The sequence below is a fragment of the Chelmon rostratus genome, chromosome 6 (assembly GCF_017976325.1).
Source record: "Chelmon rostratus isolate fCheRos1 chromosome 6, fCheRos1.pri, whole genome shotgun sequence".
Lineage (NCBI taxonomy): Eukaryota > Metazoa > Chordata > Actinopteri > Chaetodontiformes > Chaetodontidae > Chelmon > Chelmon rostratus.
The window spans coordinates 25,639,730-25,656,350 of record NC_055663.1 but is presented as its reverse complement, the minus strand read 5'-3'; the positions used below and the strand labels follow the sequence as shown (position 1 = coordinate 25,656,350).

Sequence of the window (16,621 nt, the reverse complement as noted above, 5' to 3'; positions counted from 1 at the left end):
CTTCCTCGGGAGGGGGTCCGGGGACGGAGGGTGTAGGAAGTGGATTAGAAAAACATGCCAACAACCTCATCACTTTTCATCACAATTACTTATTTAGAAGTTAGTTCAATGAAAGCTCTCCTCTTGCCTCCCACTGGCTCAGACGGAGCTCTGCACCTTCGCCTTCATGCAGCGAGCAGCTCTGATCTCAGATCAGCAGCTTCACTGTCTGTCAAGCTGCTCTGGGGAACATTTGTAGTAACTTTCATCATCAACATCCTGAAGCCATATGAGACGTGCTGTCAGCATGTGACATTCATCATCATGTACCTTGGCAGGCTAACGTTGGCTAACGTTGTCCAGCACCCTGCAGGTCTGCTTGGACACGCTGGCTCGTACTCGCTGTGGGTGATTAATAGATGAGCGTCGGGCTGCAGGCTGCAGTCAACGTTTCTCCTTCAGCAAACAAATACACAACACGTCTCTGCCATCGTTCTAAAAATAGTGAAATTTAACTTGCAAAATAGCGATTTGTAGCTCCACCTAGCTTCACCTGTCCTTACTGTAGCCCCGCCCCACAGATGACTGAGGTGATGTATGAAACTCTGTTTCTGTCTGGGTCCGTGTGATTGGTCCACTGCAGTTCCAGCATGGAAAAGCTCAGCCATGGCGCTGCCGGCTCCTCATGACTGTGTCTTGTAGCACATAAAAATGTCATATGAACACGTCAACAATGTTAACAGCTCGATTTTCATTGCAGGGAGTCTTTAAATCAAGTTCAGTTTAAGAGATGCGGCAAAACCCACAGTCCTCAGTGTGATGGTGCTGTGGTGCCACCAGCACTACAAAAGTCCTGACCATAAAAGAGAAATTTACAGTAAAAATATGTAAAATATGAGTGTTTTAAAGTGAAAAGAGCTGCACGGTGTTTAATGTGTTAACGTGACACTGAGTTTACAGGCGGATGCTGTTAGCAAAGCAAGTGAAACACATTTCACTGTTCTGTTCAGATACTTTCATTAAAAATGTTTCCTCGTGTTGATGGAAAACATCCAGGCGTCGTCACGTCTCTTACAGACGTCCTCACAGTTCAGATTAGTTTTACGTAAACAACTAAAGACGTTTCTGAGCGTGTCTGAAAACTCATCATCGTACTGAGAGCGAACTAAAAGTGTTTGCCGGGTGAAGAATCACGAACTCTGACGCCTTTAAAACGCTTGAATTTAACATTGAGTCCGGTGGAAGCAGTCAGTGGGAAACTACGATAACTAGAATATAAAATACTAGAATTTTCTGCACATGAATTAAACTGTGAATGGTTTTAGTTCAGCAGCATCAGTCGGTGAATGTTTTCTAACTATACATCAAATCTCTGGATGATTTCTGTCTATAAATATTTGAACTGTTGATTATAAAATGCCTCCGTGCTTTAATCACTTTCCTGCATTCTGTCCGTCAGAAGCTCTGCGACAAGATAATACAGATAACAATCTTAAAGGGCGGGTTATTTATACTGCGGCGAGCCGAGGAAGGGGGCAGATGACACTGTACTGTATTTCATGACCTTGCCAGCTCATTGGTTTGACCAGTAATCCACTTCCATAAAGAGAAAGTGGAGGATTTAGAGGCTATCACAGATTGCAATATATACCTTCTTAACACTGGGACCGCCTGGGACTCAGTCCGCGTCTCTGTGACTCCACCAGGCTGACCACTCTGCTCGGTAACGACTCTTTTCTGACTCTTTGATGCTGTTTGAGTGGAGGAATTCTGGGTATTTTGCTTGTTTGCGTGCACGTTCTTTGCATGGCAGCAATTGTTGTTGTTGATACTTGAAGGATGAAAGTTTTGTTTGTTCAGATGGAGGTTCGTCAGAGGGGGGGTTGTAGGAAAAGGCTGAGGATTTAGGTCGAGGGGCGTCTGACTGGCTGCTGGTTTTTCTAGACGGTAAAATGCTGAAGGTTCATGGTTGTTTGATGTTTTTTGGAGTTCTTGACGAGCAGTGAAGTCTTTGATGTTGATGTTTAAATTGTATTTGTTTACTTTAATGTACTTTCAGTGCTACATCAGGTGAAATCGAGACTGTGGAAAGTTTCTTTCATTATTAAAACTCTCGTGTCCTGAGTTGTTTTTCTGGATTTCGAAGGTCAACACGAGTCTTTTTCGTATCGCCGTGGAAACCCTCGGACATGTGCTCGTCTGCTGTGTGGCGGACCGGTGATGTATGGTCTGGTGATGCGCCGCGCTGAAAATCAACACCACTACAAGGCACGAACCTGTAAATCGATCCGTCAGTGTTTATCCTGCTGTCAGCGCCGCGGTCTTCGGAGGGAAACCTCGTCTAATCTGCGGCGGCTGCCGGCCTTGCTCTCTGCCTTCACTTTGATCCCGCTCACCAAATTTAGCCTGTTTAGCGCTAAAGGTCTATTTGGTCTTTTTGAAACAAAATTCCTTTAGTAGACGAACTTTTGCTTTTCAGAAAGTGTTTCAGCAACAGTAAAGCTGATTTTACAAGTTTTCGAAGAAAATCAGCTTTTAAGAGGGTCTTTTTTGGTTTTTCCCTCTGGTAAAAATGTTTTTTTCCTCTTTGCGTTGGACATAATTGTACCTTCTTGTCTGGTTTCCGTCCGTGTGGAGCAGATGAACTGCACATGCATCTGTCAGCCTAACAGTGGGTTATTTTTGTGATATGCTCTAACATCTCGTCCATTCGACGGATGTTCTGTGGTGTTCGGTTACTGCGAACCTTCCACCCTCCCTCCAGAGACAATCCCCTATATCCATAACATACAGGCACACTTACTGAAGACAAAAATCAGGGCCCAAATTAAACCCTGCAGATATTATTCCATCTCCAGAGCAAAATGTTGTCATGCCGAGTTTCCAGTGTCAGCCCTGGAGATAACCCTCGGGCCTATTATTGGTTTACGGATGCCGGCCATTTGCTCCCGGGTCAGTTATGTGTTTAAAGATGCCTGCAGTGGTTTCAGACATCTTTTCTTTCAAGACAAGCCTGCTGTCATTTTTTTGTCTGCATAATGAAGACGTTTGGAACAGCTGTGGCTCCAGGAATAGAGCCTTAATCCACTGCTCCATCACAGCTCCTAAACAAACAGCTCAGGCAGCGACTATCTGGCCTCCCACTACCTCTGGAAGTGGCCTCAGAGTCCTCCAGCCGGGTCTAAAAGGGTCCCTTTACTCACCCGGGTGGTAGCTACTCATACCGATAGCAGTTTCACCACCGAGATTAAATCTCTCCTCTAAATTTCTCACATGGTTTCATTTCAGTAGCTGTTTTAGCGTCGAAGAGAAAAAAAGATCCAATATTTCACAAGAGAGCAAAGACTAGAGAAAATCTAAAAAACGGCTTTGTTTTCTTCTCTCTAATTAATCATTTGACAACCCATCAGATTTATCTTACGACCCTTTGGAGGGGCCCGACCCCCCACTGGAACAGCTCCAACAGTAAAATGCTGCTCAAACATTGATGCTGAAGTAATAACAGTCTGATAATATCACAGGAGGTGTTCTACTGACGGAGTACTTTTACTTTGAAGTACAGTTAGAAAATACTAGTAGTTAAAATACTTGTCTACTTTCACTTAAATCAGAATTTGAATGCAGGACTTTTACTTGTAAATGGAGTAGTCTGACATTGTTGTACTGGTACTTTTACTCCAGTGAAAGAGTATTTCTTGCCTGCGTCCCACTGCAGTGGTGCTGAGTGATATTTCCTGCGTGGTGCATTCAAAGACGTATCAGAGATTGTGGATCGACACCAGTAGCTAATTTTTTAACGTTGTGGGTGGATTTCTGAGTGAAGTGATCGTTACGGTGTTTGTACTGCAGCTTGTGAAGCTCATTTATCCTCCATACTGTAAACATTACACATGTGTTGATGAGTTTTTCTCTCTGGACTGTGAGGATGACAGTCAGCCCACTTCATGTAACTCTTGTCATACATCACTACATCAGTGTTTTGGAGGGATGGGTGTGTGTTTCTGTTCGTTTCAGTGCAATGTGATGCTGAGATTTGGTTTATTTAGCTCCTCCATCACATTGAACATGTCTGTCATTTTTAAAATGATGTAATTATCGTGTGGTGATGCAGCACAGACTTCAATCAATCAAGCACTTACAGCTGTATGACTATATAATAATAACATAAGTGACCACAGTAGCAGACTTGATGTTTCTCAAACTAGTTTCAAGTCTCAGGTTTCACTTGTATTTAGCATGTTAATATGTTTATGCTAATGCAGCATGTAAGCTTGTCAGCATGCTAAAAAATGCTAAATTTAGCTAATTTCTTGCTTGAATAGACCAGAATGTTAGCATGTTATGTTAGCTTTCGACTCACAATAGAGTTGAGCCCGGCAGGACGATTTTAGAGAGGTCATGTGATGACCAGAAGTTTTGGACAATTTTGACCTGCTAATAGCATGTCACACTGACATGCTAAAACAGCCATTTTAACATGTAGCATTTAGCTTGCTAAAAAGCTAACTTTGAGCATTTAGCATGTTGCCGTCATTTAGCATGGTGCTAAAATTACAAATATGAATGTTGAATTACAAATAGCATGTTAGCATTAGCCTCCAAGTTCATCATCACTTTTAGAAGTGTCCTGTCATGAGGTGATAATTTGGACAAGTCTAAATTGACCTGTTGGTGGCGCTAAAAGAGCAGCCAGAGGATCACCAGTGTCACTACGAGTCGTCCTCTCCGGGTTTGAAGGCTCTCTGTCCGTCTGTCGTTGTCGAGATATTTATCTGCACCGCCGTGTTGGACCACCATCCGCAGAGCCGTGCTGCTAAGAATAGCGCTCTGGTCCTTTCTGGCATTAACACGGCCTGGGTTGAGTTCAGCTCCATGAAATTTCCTGGATCTAACACGATGCCTTAAGATAGAATTAACAAGAGCCAAACATGAAACGTGAGCCAGGTGAGTTTCTACAGCTGGAAGGAGACGTGAGTTCAGACATGAAGCAGAAACAGAACAGCTGAAAGTGAAGATGTGGACTTGAACTTTTACCTTTTCACTTGCAGCTTTTTGTGAAACAGCATGAGCTACTTCTGACTGGAGGGTCAGCATGTGGATAACTAAAGACTTTAGACCAACAGAAATCATTCGATATGAACTGATGCCTGCAGGTTGCACTAAACACGTGCACATAAGCATAAAAACAGACCTGTGCTGATAACGTTACAACAGACGGGGTCATGTGAAGGTCTGTCCCTTCGAGTTGGCGTCTGCATTTGTAGTTTGTCAACTTTCTAAAATGCTTCAGAAACATGTGTTTTATCACGCACTAAAAGGCACAATTGTAATTTTAATGCACTCTTTCATGTTTTTTCTACCAGGAAACATCCGGATCCTGCAGCTAAGATGGCCACTGAGTGAGTTCACAGTTTCACACGTATCTCCACCTTATTGTTCTGTTTGCAGGATGTCTCATATGTACATTTACAGATTTCATTCTAGGCCAAAGGGTCAGGGAACAAGTGAGTTTTAGTGCAGTTTGAGGAACATTTTAAAGGATAAAATACCATATATTTAGACTTTTGGCATCTTCTCTGACTGCAGCACTCAAGTGGACTAGAAAGACGTGTATCCTGCAGTCATTTGTTGTTGTATTTTGATGGAAATCCAGATGCAATTTTCCTTCTTATGCTTCAGAGACTCTGTATTATCAAAATAACAATTTGGGAAGATTGGCGTTTGATATTTTGGTGTATTGATGATATCTGGTAACACAGCAAAAAAAGCAGAATCCCACAACAAAGGAAAAAATGCCAAAGTGAATCAGTTTATTCCAGAAGTAAAATGTGACAGTGAGTTTTATCATTATAAATATTAATCAGATTTATGGATTTATTTATCATATGACATACTGTAATTTCACTCAGTCTGATGCATGTTTTGTGTTTTCCCCTGCAGAAAAAGACTGTCTGCGAGGCGTAAGCATACTCTGAAAGTAAGAACTGCAAAGCTTTTTATTCTCTCTGAAGAAGCACAGACGCTGCTTTGACATTTCAGCTGGAAATGCTTGAAGCCTCATGATGATGTCGTCCACAGAGCTGTATGCTGGTGGTGGCCAATAATTTGCTGGAGGCTGAATCGAACATGAAAATCGGGGAGAGGGAGAAGTTCCTGGCGGACAAGTGTCCTCCTCTGGAGCTGCCGTACTCCAAGGAAGAGCTCACGGTGAGTCACAAACAGGACGGACTGTCCCGGGTCAGTCTGGGACGTTATATACATATATAAAAAACTCTAAAATACTGTTTTCTCTTCAGGAGCTTTGCAAGAAGCTTCATGAGCAGATTGACATCAGTGAAGAGGAGAGATACTGCTTAGAGTTCAAGCTGAACATGGTTCTGAATGAGGTGAGATACTGGTCCAGGTCTGTTCACGGTGCTGGTTTGACCTGTTTGTGAGGCCGACATACAGCAGCTCTATGAGGTGCCATTACTGCCCGTCAATGCTGTGTTAGAGCAATGCTGCCGTCTGCTGACTGCATTTTTAAACATAGTGCATCAGTCCAAGCAGAACCCGCCCTCGCTTTAAGTGGTGCTGGCACACAAACTGATTGGTTTAACCCTGGTTCTTATAAGCAAAATGAGCTTTCATGCCTGCTCTTTAAACCTTAAAGTGTTCACTTCACCTCTGTTGTTTATTGGCTATGATGCTTTTGGGATGGAAAGAGTTGAACAAAGGTGACCTCCAAGTCTGCAGAGACAGTGTCCGTGTACCTGAATGTGTCGTATGGACTGTTGTATGGAAGACAGAGCGAGTTTTAGCATTAACTGGTGCTAATGTGTTTGTACCTCGATAGGCACCATTTAGGAAAAACAAGCTGCACCTCATTCATGACTGATAATTTGACCTTTTCTAAACGTCTGTACATGTTGTCATTGATCCTCCCGAAGGTCAGAGACCTCAACATAAAGATTGTGGATCTGAGGGGAAAGTTCAAGAGACCCCGGCTGAAGAAAGTGCGTATGTCTGCTGACGCCATGCTGAAAGCTCTGCTGGGCTCCAAGCACACGGTCAACATGGACCTGAGGGCCAACCTGAAGCAGGTCAAGAAGGAGGTGAAGGAGGAGGTGAGCTGCTGCCTGCTTCATCTACAGGCTTGGCTTCCTAAACCACCTTTACATCAGCTTTAACTTTAAAGGGAAAGTTTGCTGTTTACAGGCAAACAGTACTTGAATTTGCGGGATGTAAAGATTAATCTGGATTATTCTGCTGAAAAGAAGTCCTACAGGCAGACAGTCAGACAGCGTTAAACCACCACCCATGTTCCAGCACGATTAACAGTAACATGCTGTTATTTCAGCACTGATATGAAACTATTTCAGCAGTTTTTCTTCAGAGTTCTCAAATGTTAAATCTTTAATTTAGACACAAACTTTGTCTAAATTAAATAATGTAAAACACTGATATCATCAAGAGGATGAATCTAATCTGACACGTAACGTACCAAGATACCCAGCCCTTCTTTGGTGTGAACAGATTTCCTGAGGGATGAGGGATTATTACTGAAGAGATCCCACCTGACTGCTCAGATGCTGTCCCCATGTTCCCAGAGTTTAGCATTTACTCTGTTTAGTCCAGTCATTGCCCACAGAAACCTCAACCAAACAGATGACATTAATTTGATCAAACTGAGCTGCACCTTTAATGCCGGGATCAGACAACATGGTTTTTTTTTGTCTTTGATGATGGTCAAATGATCAAGGTGCTGTGAACTCCTGCTGTGTGCTGTTTGGGCGACTGGCAAGACCACACGAATGACCCCGACCAATGGTGGCGCGTCTTATTTCACGATCACGCGCGAGTTCAGAGGTCATCCGGACCTGAAGCGACAGTGTCTCCTGGCGACAGAAAAATGGCCTCAAATTCAGCCTCGCTTCATGTAGCTTGATCCCAGCACAATGCTTCGTCTGTCTGTAGCTGGATTCTGTTCACAGCCGCCATCAACATGGCAGCAGACATCCAGAATAATTTGACTATTTGACTTTTGGTCATTTCTTGCTGAATTGTTTTCATACTCTGCTGCTTCTTCTGTGCCTTCGTCTTGTCATTTCCTGGTCATTATGTCAGCTGAATGAAACACTGTCTTTGTTCACAGGACAAGCAGCTGCGCGATGTGGGAGACTGGCGTAAGAACATTGAAGACAAGTCTGATAGGAAGAAGATGTTTGACAGTTAAATGTGATCTGTCACTGATTGTTGGGCTTTTCAGGACAGAATTCAGGTCTAATGTCTTTGTAGCTGAAGAGTTTTTTTTTCTACAATGCTGCATATCTACTGTAAACGTACCTTCACCTTCATGGAACAGATAAGGCAGGACTGTGGTGGAGGTTATACTGGTTAGCTGTGTTTTTAAGATCAATAGGTGATAAATTGCCTTTATCTCCTCAGCTGCTTCACAGGATTTTAAAAGTGATTACATATAAACATAAAATCATTCTTCAGTTATTTTCCAAATGCAGTAAATGTGTGATGTGAGCTGAGGAAGACGAGGCACAGTCCAGGTACTTTTTAGATGTGTGCCTTTGGAACAAAACTCTTCAGCTCCTTTTTGCTTTTGCCTGTATTGACACTGTACTGTGATGTATTTGTACTGTCTGCACTGCTGTCAGTTAGTACATGAGTGATGAATCAAGCCTGCTTTTGTTCTGAGGAGGCTGAGCTATGCTTCTGCATCAACATACTGCTGTACCTGCCATGTACCTGCGATGTCCGGTGCCTTCGTCACACCTCCGCTGCAGGTGTCTGTGACGTCTCTGCTGACACGCAGACAGCTGCGCTGTAGCAACTTCCTGTTTAAGTTCAAGGCCACTGTTGCCTGATCTGTATCAAAAGATGAATTTATTCAAATGGAGTTAATCTAAAATCCAGAAAATCACCTGAATCTCAACGTCTTGTTCTTTGGTACTACTACCCGCCATGATGCTACTTTTATTTCTTTTTTTACTTTTTCTGCAGAAGAAACTTTATGCACACTTGTCTTGGCGAGCGTCCTTTAAAACCTTGTTTCCTAGAAACACTGTACAACCGGTTTGCATTCATGATTACATCGTGCTGACAAACGCATTTTGCTGGGTAGTCCACATTTGGTTGAGTGAATGAAATGTAGATTTTAATGTACCTGCTGGAGTCATAGGGAGGCGGTCGGGGTGGATGGCAGGTGTCTAAAGTGCAGGTTTGGCTAAAGAAGCACGTTGGTTAAGGTTAGGGAAGGATCATGATGGCTGCTGACATTTACCAAGTGCCTAAACATAACCACAAAAAAGCTGAGTAATGCTGTTCTCACTAGGAGGGGACAGTGCACTGAAGGATTTGCAGAAAACTAATTAATTACGTTGTCAGTAAACATACGTTCAATATCAACATCCTTCCAAATTGCAAGCACGTTATTAGACATCATTTCCTCATTATGTTAATAGAAAACGTAATTCGATCAGCATTACGTTTCCCTCAAAACTTATTTGCTGTTGCTAATTAGTTGTATATAAACGTATTTTTTAGGAGACAGAGCTCATCACTTCTGCATTAAAGGATGAAATGAAGCTAGTATCACATAATGCATTGAATAATATGGCCTCTGTTCTGTTACCCACCCGACATGCAGACAATTTTTCAGGCGTTATTTGGCCGTTTTTGCAGACTTCAGGTTTGGTTATTTTCAAATGTAGTTTATTAACAACTCGTCTCGTTCTCACTCTGACTGCGTGTCACATGTTAGAGTCACAAATCGCAGCGAGAAGGCGGAAAGAAACAAGAGTGTAGCCAATGCGTTGCGTTAGCCTGGCGAGCTAATGGTCAGTAATGGATGAAATAAAGCAACGTTAAGTTATCCGTCGCAGAAGCATAGTTCAGCCTCCTGTCTGTGCTAAACAACATCATGCTATCTTTTCTAAACTGTTCAAACACAAATGTGATGTACTTTTCTCGTCATGTTGCTGTCACATTAAATACAAAAGCTTCATGCTAATCTTGTTCATAGTGTTGTTGACTTTGTAAACATTTAGCTCTGAAGTACAGCCAAGTTCATGGTTAAATCTTGTAAATTTTGGCCTTAAATGAATCTTGAATTGACTGTGTCTAGTTAAATAGCAGCTCCGGTCTTTTCTCACCCAGTATGTGCAGTAGGTAGCATTAGCAATGATGCTAAAGGTGAGAAAATAAGACGTTGTTGCAGCTGTAAGACATTTAAACCTGCCAGGTTTATATAAGGTGACCGGTAAAGAACACATTCTTCTGAAAATGTTCCTGCACAACTTCTGCTTGACAGTTAACGCTACACTCGTTTTGTTAGTGTTAACTTTAAGCTAATCCTTGCTAATGAGACTTTTGATGAAGTCTTTTTAAAATGTCTGAATTCTCAGCTTCCCTACTGATAAACGTCTACATACTTTAGATAACGCTCACCGTTTACAGTTAAACGGTAATTGATAACTGGCTGCTAGCTAACATTACTGGTAATGGTTAGCATGAACAACGCACACTGCTATCTAGAGACAAATGTTATTTTGGTGCCAGTATTTATTCAAACTTGGATGTTTTACTAATGTAAGAAAAAAATCTTAACAGAAATGCACATTTTAAGTCTATTGTACATTTTACAGCAGGTACGGATTGTATGTCGCCCATTTGAAGAACAGATTGTAATAACTGTGATGCTGAAAGTTTAATTTTCTGTTGACTCACACACCTGAATCCTCTTCTTTTTAATTTTGTTCAAGCCTTTTTACGTTAATATCTGCTGTTGGTTCAAAGTTACAAATAGAAACGTCTCAGCCTTTTTTCCAGTTGGAGCAGGTGAGTTAGTTTCATTATTTGTGGATTTTAAAGTATTGTTGTTGTTGTTTTCAGAATAATTACTTGATTCTCTTATTTTTTCCCTGCAGATTAGATGTGATCTGGTGTGATTTGCTGCACAGGTACGTTCATTCCATTTCCTGTTGCCCCTGTGCTGACACTGGAGCATAAACCTGAAACCCTTCTTGTGGTTCGACAGCCAGTAAAATGAAAAAGCAATAAAACAAACGTAATGATGCTGCAAAGCTTGGATGGTTTGGACTGGACTGGTTTCAGTTTGCAGTTCCATAAAGAGAGACATGGCACCAGAAACACTGGTGACATTAAGTCAAGAGGCGTATGTTTCCTGATCTCAACCAGTGTTACAACACTTAAAGGTCCGGTGTGTAGGGTTTACAGGGGTCTGTTGGCAGAATGTGATCATAATTATTTTGTCATTAATTATTCATTATTATTAATCAATGAATCACCTGAAAATAAGTATTGTTATGTTTTCACTACCTTCGAATGAGCTGTTTTGTACAGAAGGAGGGGGTCCACAGAGCCCGCCATGTTGCACCACCATGTTTCTACAGTAGCCCACAACAGACAAACCAAACAGAGTTTCGCTGCCACCATAGATTCTCCTACACACTTGGAAGGGAAGGGTGAGGCGAGGGGTATTCAATTGGTTGCAGTCTGCAACCTCACCATTAGATGGCGTTAAATCCTACACACTCGATCTTTAAGTCCCATAATAATCCTGATCAGATCAGCCGCTGATCTGCACTGACAGTTAAATATCACAGCGTCGATGTGATGTCGATAATCTGTACAGTTAACTTTGCTGGTCACATTCTGCACATCGCCAACACTTGACAACCCGAACAATGTCTTGTGTTTGGCATCTCATTCCTCCGAGTTACTGCAGGTTATATCTGACCTCAGCTGGCAGCTGTATCATATCATCTAATCACAGCTGCTTCTTCACTCAGACACCAGCCAGAATTAGAACTGAGCAAACAGAGCCGGAGAGCTGCGACAGTTTGTATTTTACATTGTCGCTGGTGCTAACTTTGATTCTGTGGAAGCTGCTCATGAAAACATCCCTCGTCTGCTTAATGATGCGATCTTCGAATGTTGTCCTTTAGGTGAGCTGTTCTGCTCAGAGCCCTGAACATGAATGAAGACTGTCTTCAGGACTTTCAGGTAAGAACCAGCTGACGGTGTCAGGGTCCCTTTCCACAAAATTAATGAATGAACAGAATGAATCAGAAGTGAGAAGAGCAAATCATTTCATGAACTACGAGGTTTAAAAACTACAAAAGTCAGTTGAGAGCTTCTTTGTTTACCTCTCCAATAAAACCCACGAGCCATGACAATTAAGCAAATGAGTAGTGGAAGATGCCAGACTCTTTTATGGAGCTTTTGACTGATCGTCCAGTACCTGCTAGCATCCAACCAAGACATTGTAATAGTCAATATTATAAGTCAATAGCTTTTCTGATGCACCGTGTCGACTTATGCAATACATTAGGCTGTAAGAAAGAAGAAACATTACATAGTTGGTCAAGCTCAGTACATACACCAGCAGCAGGTATCAGGAGAGACTGCATCTGGCTCAGCTGTCATTTCATTGGCTGCACAATGAAACGTAAGCAACAAACAAGGTCAAAGAGTCCTGGTGACCAAGAGGTCTCGGGTTGCGATCAGTTATAACCTTTGTTGCGTGTCATTCCTCATCTTGACTTTTTAAAAATGTTGGGGTCCTTTGAGCTTGATGAGGCTCAGGTGCAATATGCTGCATTAACAGTATAACATGAGATTTGTTCGGTTTCAGGCCAGCCTGCAGGTTTCTGTTCCTATCAAACACTGCAGCGTTTCACTGATTAGTTCTTCCTCTCTAACCTAAGGTTGTTAATCAGTGAATTCAGCTGTTCTCAGTGTCTTTTAGCACTTCTAAATAAAACGAGATGTTGCAGCGAGCGTTGGTGTTAAAGCGTTACACTGCAGTTATTGAATGACACTTTTGATGACATGTGCTTAGCTGTGCTGTGTGTGACACTTACAGAGACTCGTTTCAGTGTAAAGTACAGTGTTTCATCTGTTAGTCTGAGCTGTTCATGCATTTAAATCACGACTGCTTTCCATTAAAGTGTGTTGTATTCACATGCATTCTTCTGTTGACTCTATGAAGGCCAGCCTGGAGTGAGAGAAGAAGGAGGTCAAGAAGGAGGTGAGTTTGTTCTGTTGATGGTGGAAGCTGACACCAGACACATGTTGAGACACTCTGACAGCACATACTCAGTGGATCTTCTGGTCCAATCTCAGTATCATGTTCGTCTGGTCAGAGGGGTGTTAGGAGGACGCTGGTGTCATTTAGTGTTACAGCTCTTACACGTCTGTCCATCACTTTCTCCCAGTTTGATTTGTAAAATTTGCAAATTGTACTTTAAATGATTACATTTGTGGATCAGCCAACAAACAGAAGTGTGCACCAAGCAGCGGCAGAGTACAAGTGTTTGTCTTCAGCTGCAGTTCCTCAAATGGCCACTAGATGCTGCTCCAAACTTTGACTTCACCTTTTAGAAAAACACAGTTAAGACATTTTTTTCCACAACACAGTTGACTCTCTCCTCTAATGTGTCATGGTGGATATTTTAAAATGCATTTTTGCTTATAGAATACCAGAATTTCAATAATGAAGAGATTCTTGCACAGGTCTGAATCAGCACGTCGTATCCAAGTATTTTCAGCAAATGTGTGCTGAAACAACATGACTTGCTTGATAAATCCTGCCGTGTTAGAATTTACAAGGTAAAGTGAAGCAAGTGTGAGCTGCTGTTCAAAGTGCAGTAAAGGAGCAGTCCACCATGGCCTCAAATTTCAAGGTGCTGATTCTCATCCCAACTGCAAACCTCCACAGTGAGCGCTGGAGGTCATGGTCTGATTGAGCCAGCAGAACCACATCAGGTCCCCAAACCAGAAACTCTGAGGCTGAGGAGAGTGGTACAGCGATGACTGGATCGCACCCTTTGGTCCCACTTTTTAAAATGGGAACCAAGAGGCGAGTCAGCCAAGACGGCCCGACAATGTCCAGAGCCTTCAGCATCTCATACACCCGATAGCATTTTGACTACCTAACAGACGTCTGCCAGTGATATGAGTCTTCAAAATCTGCCTCCTCCACAGAGGACGGTTTGGTCGGGTACAGGAGTTCCTCAAAGTGCTCTGTCCACCTCTCAACAGTATCTCCAGTCTAGGTCAGCAGTTCTCTCTCACTGAACACAGCCTGAGCTGAGTCCTGCTTTTGTTTGCTAGAACTTCCACGAGGGCAACTGAAATGTCCTTCATCATAGCCTCCCCGAACTCCTCCCACACCCAGGTTTTTGCTTTGACAACAGGCAGCAGGCCTTCTGGCGTCCTGGTACTTGTCTTGTGTCATGGGAGATTCCTGAACCATCTAAGCCCCAAAGACCTCCTTCTTCATCTTACCAGTCTCTGTCCCTGCTGGGATCCACCAACAGATTCCTAGCTCGCTGCCACGACAGGCACCAACGGCCTTCTGACCACAACGGCTAGCAGCTGCTACCACAATGGAGGCCTTGAACATGGCCCACTCAGATTTCATGTCCCCAACCTCCGCTGGGATACACGAGAATTTGCCTGGAGGTGGGAGTTCCTCCTCTCAGCAACCTGCAGTTGCATAGAGGCGACCCTCTGATTCCCTGTAAGAAACCAAAAAACGAGTTATTGAAGCTTGTTTTGATTCATGTCCATTTTGTAATATACATGTTCATACTCGAAGAACCTGAGTGATAAGCAGTGAACCCAATCAAACCATCCCTGCACAGTGGCAACATTTGACCGATCTACAAACATAACCAGATGGTGGATGGATCTAAACCAAGTACTACTACTACTACTACAACTTCTACTTCAGGAGTATGAATCAAACTCCATGTAAACATACACAAACCGTATGGTTATTAATGCTTTCACATAGTGAGGAAAGGCCACACGCTTCTCTCGCATTTCCAAACCCAGACCTGTTGCTCAGAGCATTCCTGAGGCTCGAGTTGTAGGCCGGACATTTTGGTAGAAAACACCTGCCCCTCTCTCTGTCAGAACCATGAACCTGACCCCCAGCATCACCCTCCACTGCCACATTCCCAGCGTGACTCCATCATCTCCGCTGTCTGCGCTTCACTCAGACCTGTCACCGCCCCCCCCCCCAGGCTTCACTTCTATAGTCAGACCTGCTAAATGCTTTTATCTCTGATAGCACCCACCCTGGTCTGTGAGTGCAGGCTGATCACTGGTGAAGACCACGAAGGATATCAATTACTCCAGTCCTTCAGTGAATGTTCACAGGTTTTAGCTTCTGATTGATTCGACTTGTTTATTTCTTTTTCATCTGGATCTCTGCAACAAAGTTTTTATTCCAACATTTTGATGTCATTGATTCATTCACTAAAAGATTGACAGTGTTCCATGAAAACAGCTTTTCATTTTTTTTGTTAATGGACAGGGTAATTATGAATCGCACTTACTTATTACTCAGCGCCTAAGACAACTAAAAAGTCTTTACACCATGATTTATGCAGAAAATAGTATTTAATCCATGGACGGTTTGGCCGAGCCCCTCCTCAGTGTGCTAATCGTTGGACATCAGGCCACGTGCAGGTGTGATTGGTCAACATGATACACCTGTGATAGTAAACAAGAATCCAATCAGACCTCATTCAGTGATAACACTTGTCTGTCTGATCAAGTAAAATATAGGTTCATCAAAGTGTCACTGAAATAATCTACTCAAATTATAGTAATGATACCACAGGGTAGAAATACTCTGTTACAAGTAAAAGTCCTGCACTACAAATCAAAAAGGACAAAAGTATCAACATTCAAAGATAGTAAACGTACTCATCATGCAAAACGGTCTATTTCAGAATAAACTATTTTATGTTATTGGATAATAATCACTGATAGATTAATGTCAGCGTCACTTTAATGTTGCAGCTGGTGAAGGTGGAACTATTTTTTATGAGAGTATTGGACCAATTAAGATGAAATGAAAAGTCAGAGGATCACCAAAGCCATCCTGAGGCTAACTGTGGACATACTTCAGTGTGGAGGAAAGTGGAGGTCCGACGGACCAACCGCTGTTAGCATCCATGGAGCTACGCTGCTAGCATGGCTACAAATAGTAGTTTTCCATTTGCCAAGTAAAACTATGCAATGATTCCTTTATGGTTCGTTTTTCTCCAATTTCTGACTGGCTGAGGATTAATGAAGTCTATCTTGTCTTATCTTATCTTATCTTATATTATCTTATCTTTTGGAAGACACTAATTTGAGGACTTTTTGAAAAATCTGACAAAAAGATGAACGAAACAATATTTAAAAAAAGAATAAGAAGAAAAAAGGTCCATCTGCAAACAGACTGAATCCTAAGATGTTGTGTCTAACCACCTAACTTTGCTCTATAAGCACTTTAACTTTTGAAGGAGGCGTTCTTGTTCAGGTAAATTCCCCTGAGAGGAACCTAAAGCAGCTGAATGTTGAAGCAAGTAAGAATGTTTTTATGAGCGCGTCACGGTGTAACGTTATCCAGATGGAAAATCTGCCTTCCTGCCTACCTGACATCCAGCCCACATATTTTTATACCGCAAGTGTTAATATGAGAGGGCTTTCTGCGACCAGAGAAAGGTCTGGAAGCCTTTCTGAGGACAGATCCACGGCTCGGATCTGCAATCCAAGATGAAACGCTAACCAGGCCAGCCGGTGATTACGTGATATTTATAGACGGCAGAAATGTGAGCTTGCTAAG

At 42.5% G+C, this 16,621-nt stretch overlaps 1 protein-coding gene across 1 annotated transcript; it reads left to right on the top strand.

Annotated features, from left to right (window-relative positions):
- Positions 1 to 1,623: 1,623 nt before the first annotated feature.
- On the top strand, positions 1,624 to 9,986 carry tnni2a.2 (troponin I type 2a (skeletal, fast), tandem duplicate 2). The gene is made up of 7 exons (XM_041938132.1): positions 1,624 to 1,702; positions 5,343 to 5,378; positions 5,920 to 5,956; positions 6,058 to 6,186; positions 6,276 to 6,365; positions 6,909 to 7,085; positions 8,114 to 9,986. Exons 2-7 carry the CDS (start codon positions 5,368 to 5,370, stop codon positions 8,192 to 8,194), a joined length of 525 nt encoding a protein of 174 aa, XP_041794066.1. The 5' UTR covers positions 1,624 to 1,702; positions 5,343 to 5,367; the 3' UTR covers positions 8,195 to 9,986.
- Positions 9,987 to 16,621: the final 6,635 nt, after the last annotated feature.

Excerpts from the sequence above, each read along its gene's own strand:
- tnni2a.2 (XM_041938132.1), top strand. Across the intron at positions 6,187-6,275 it reads ACTCCAAGGAAGAGCTCACG|GAGCTTTGCAAGAAGCTTCA; the intron begins GTGAGTCACAAA and ends TTTTCTCTTCAG. Across the intron at positions 7,086-8,113 it reads AGAAGGAGGTGAAGGAGGAG|GACAAGCAGCTGCGCGATGT; the intron begins GTGAGCTGCTGC and ends CTTTGTTCACAG.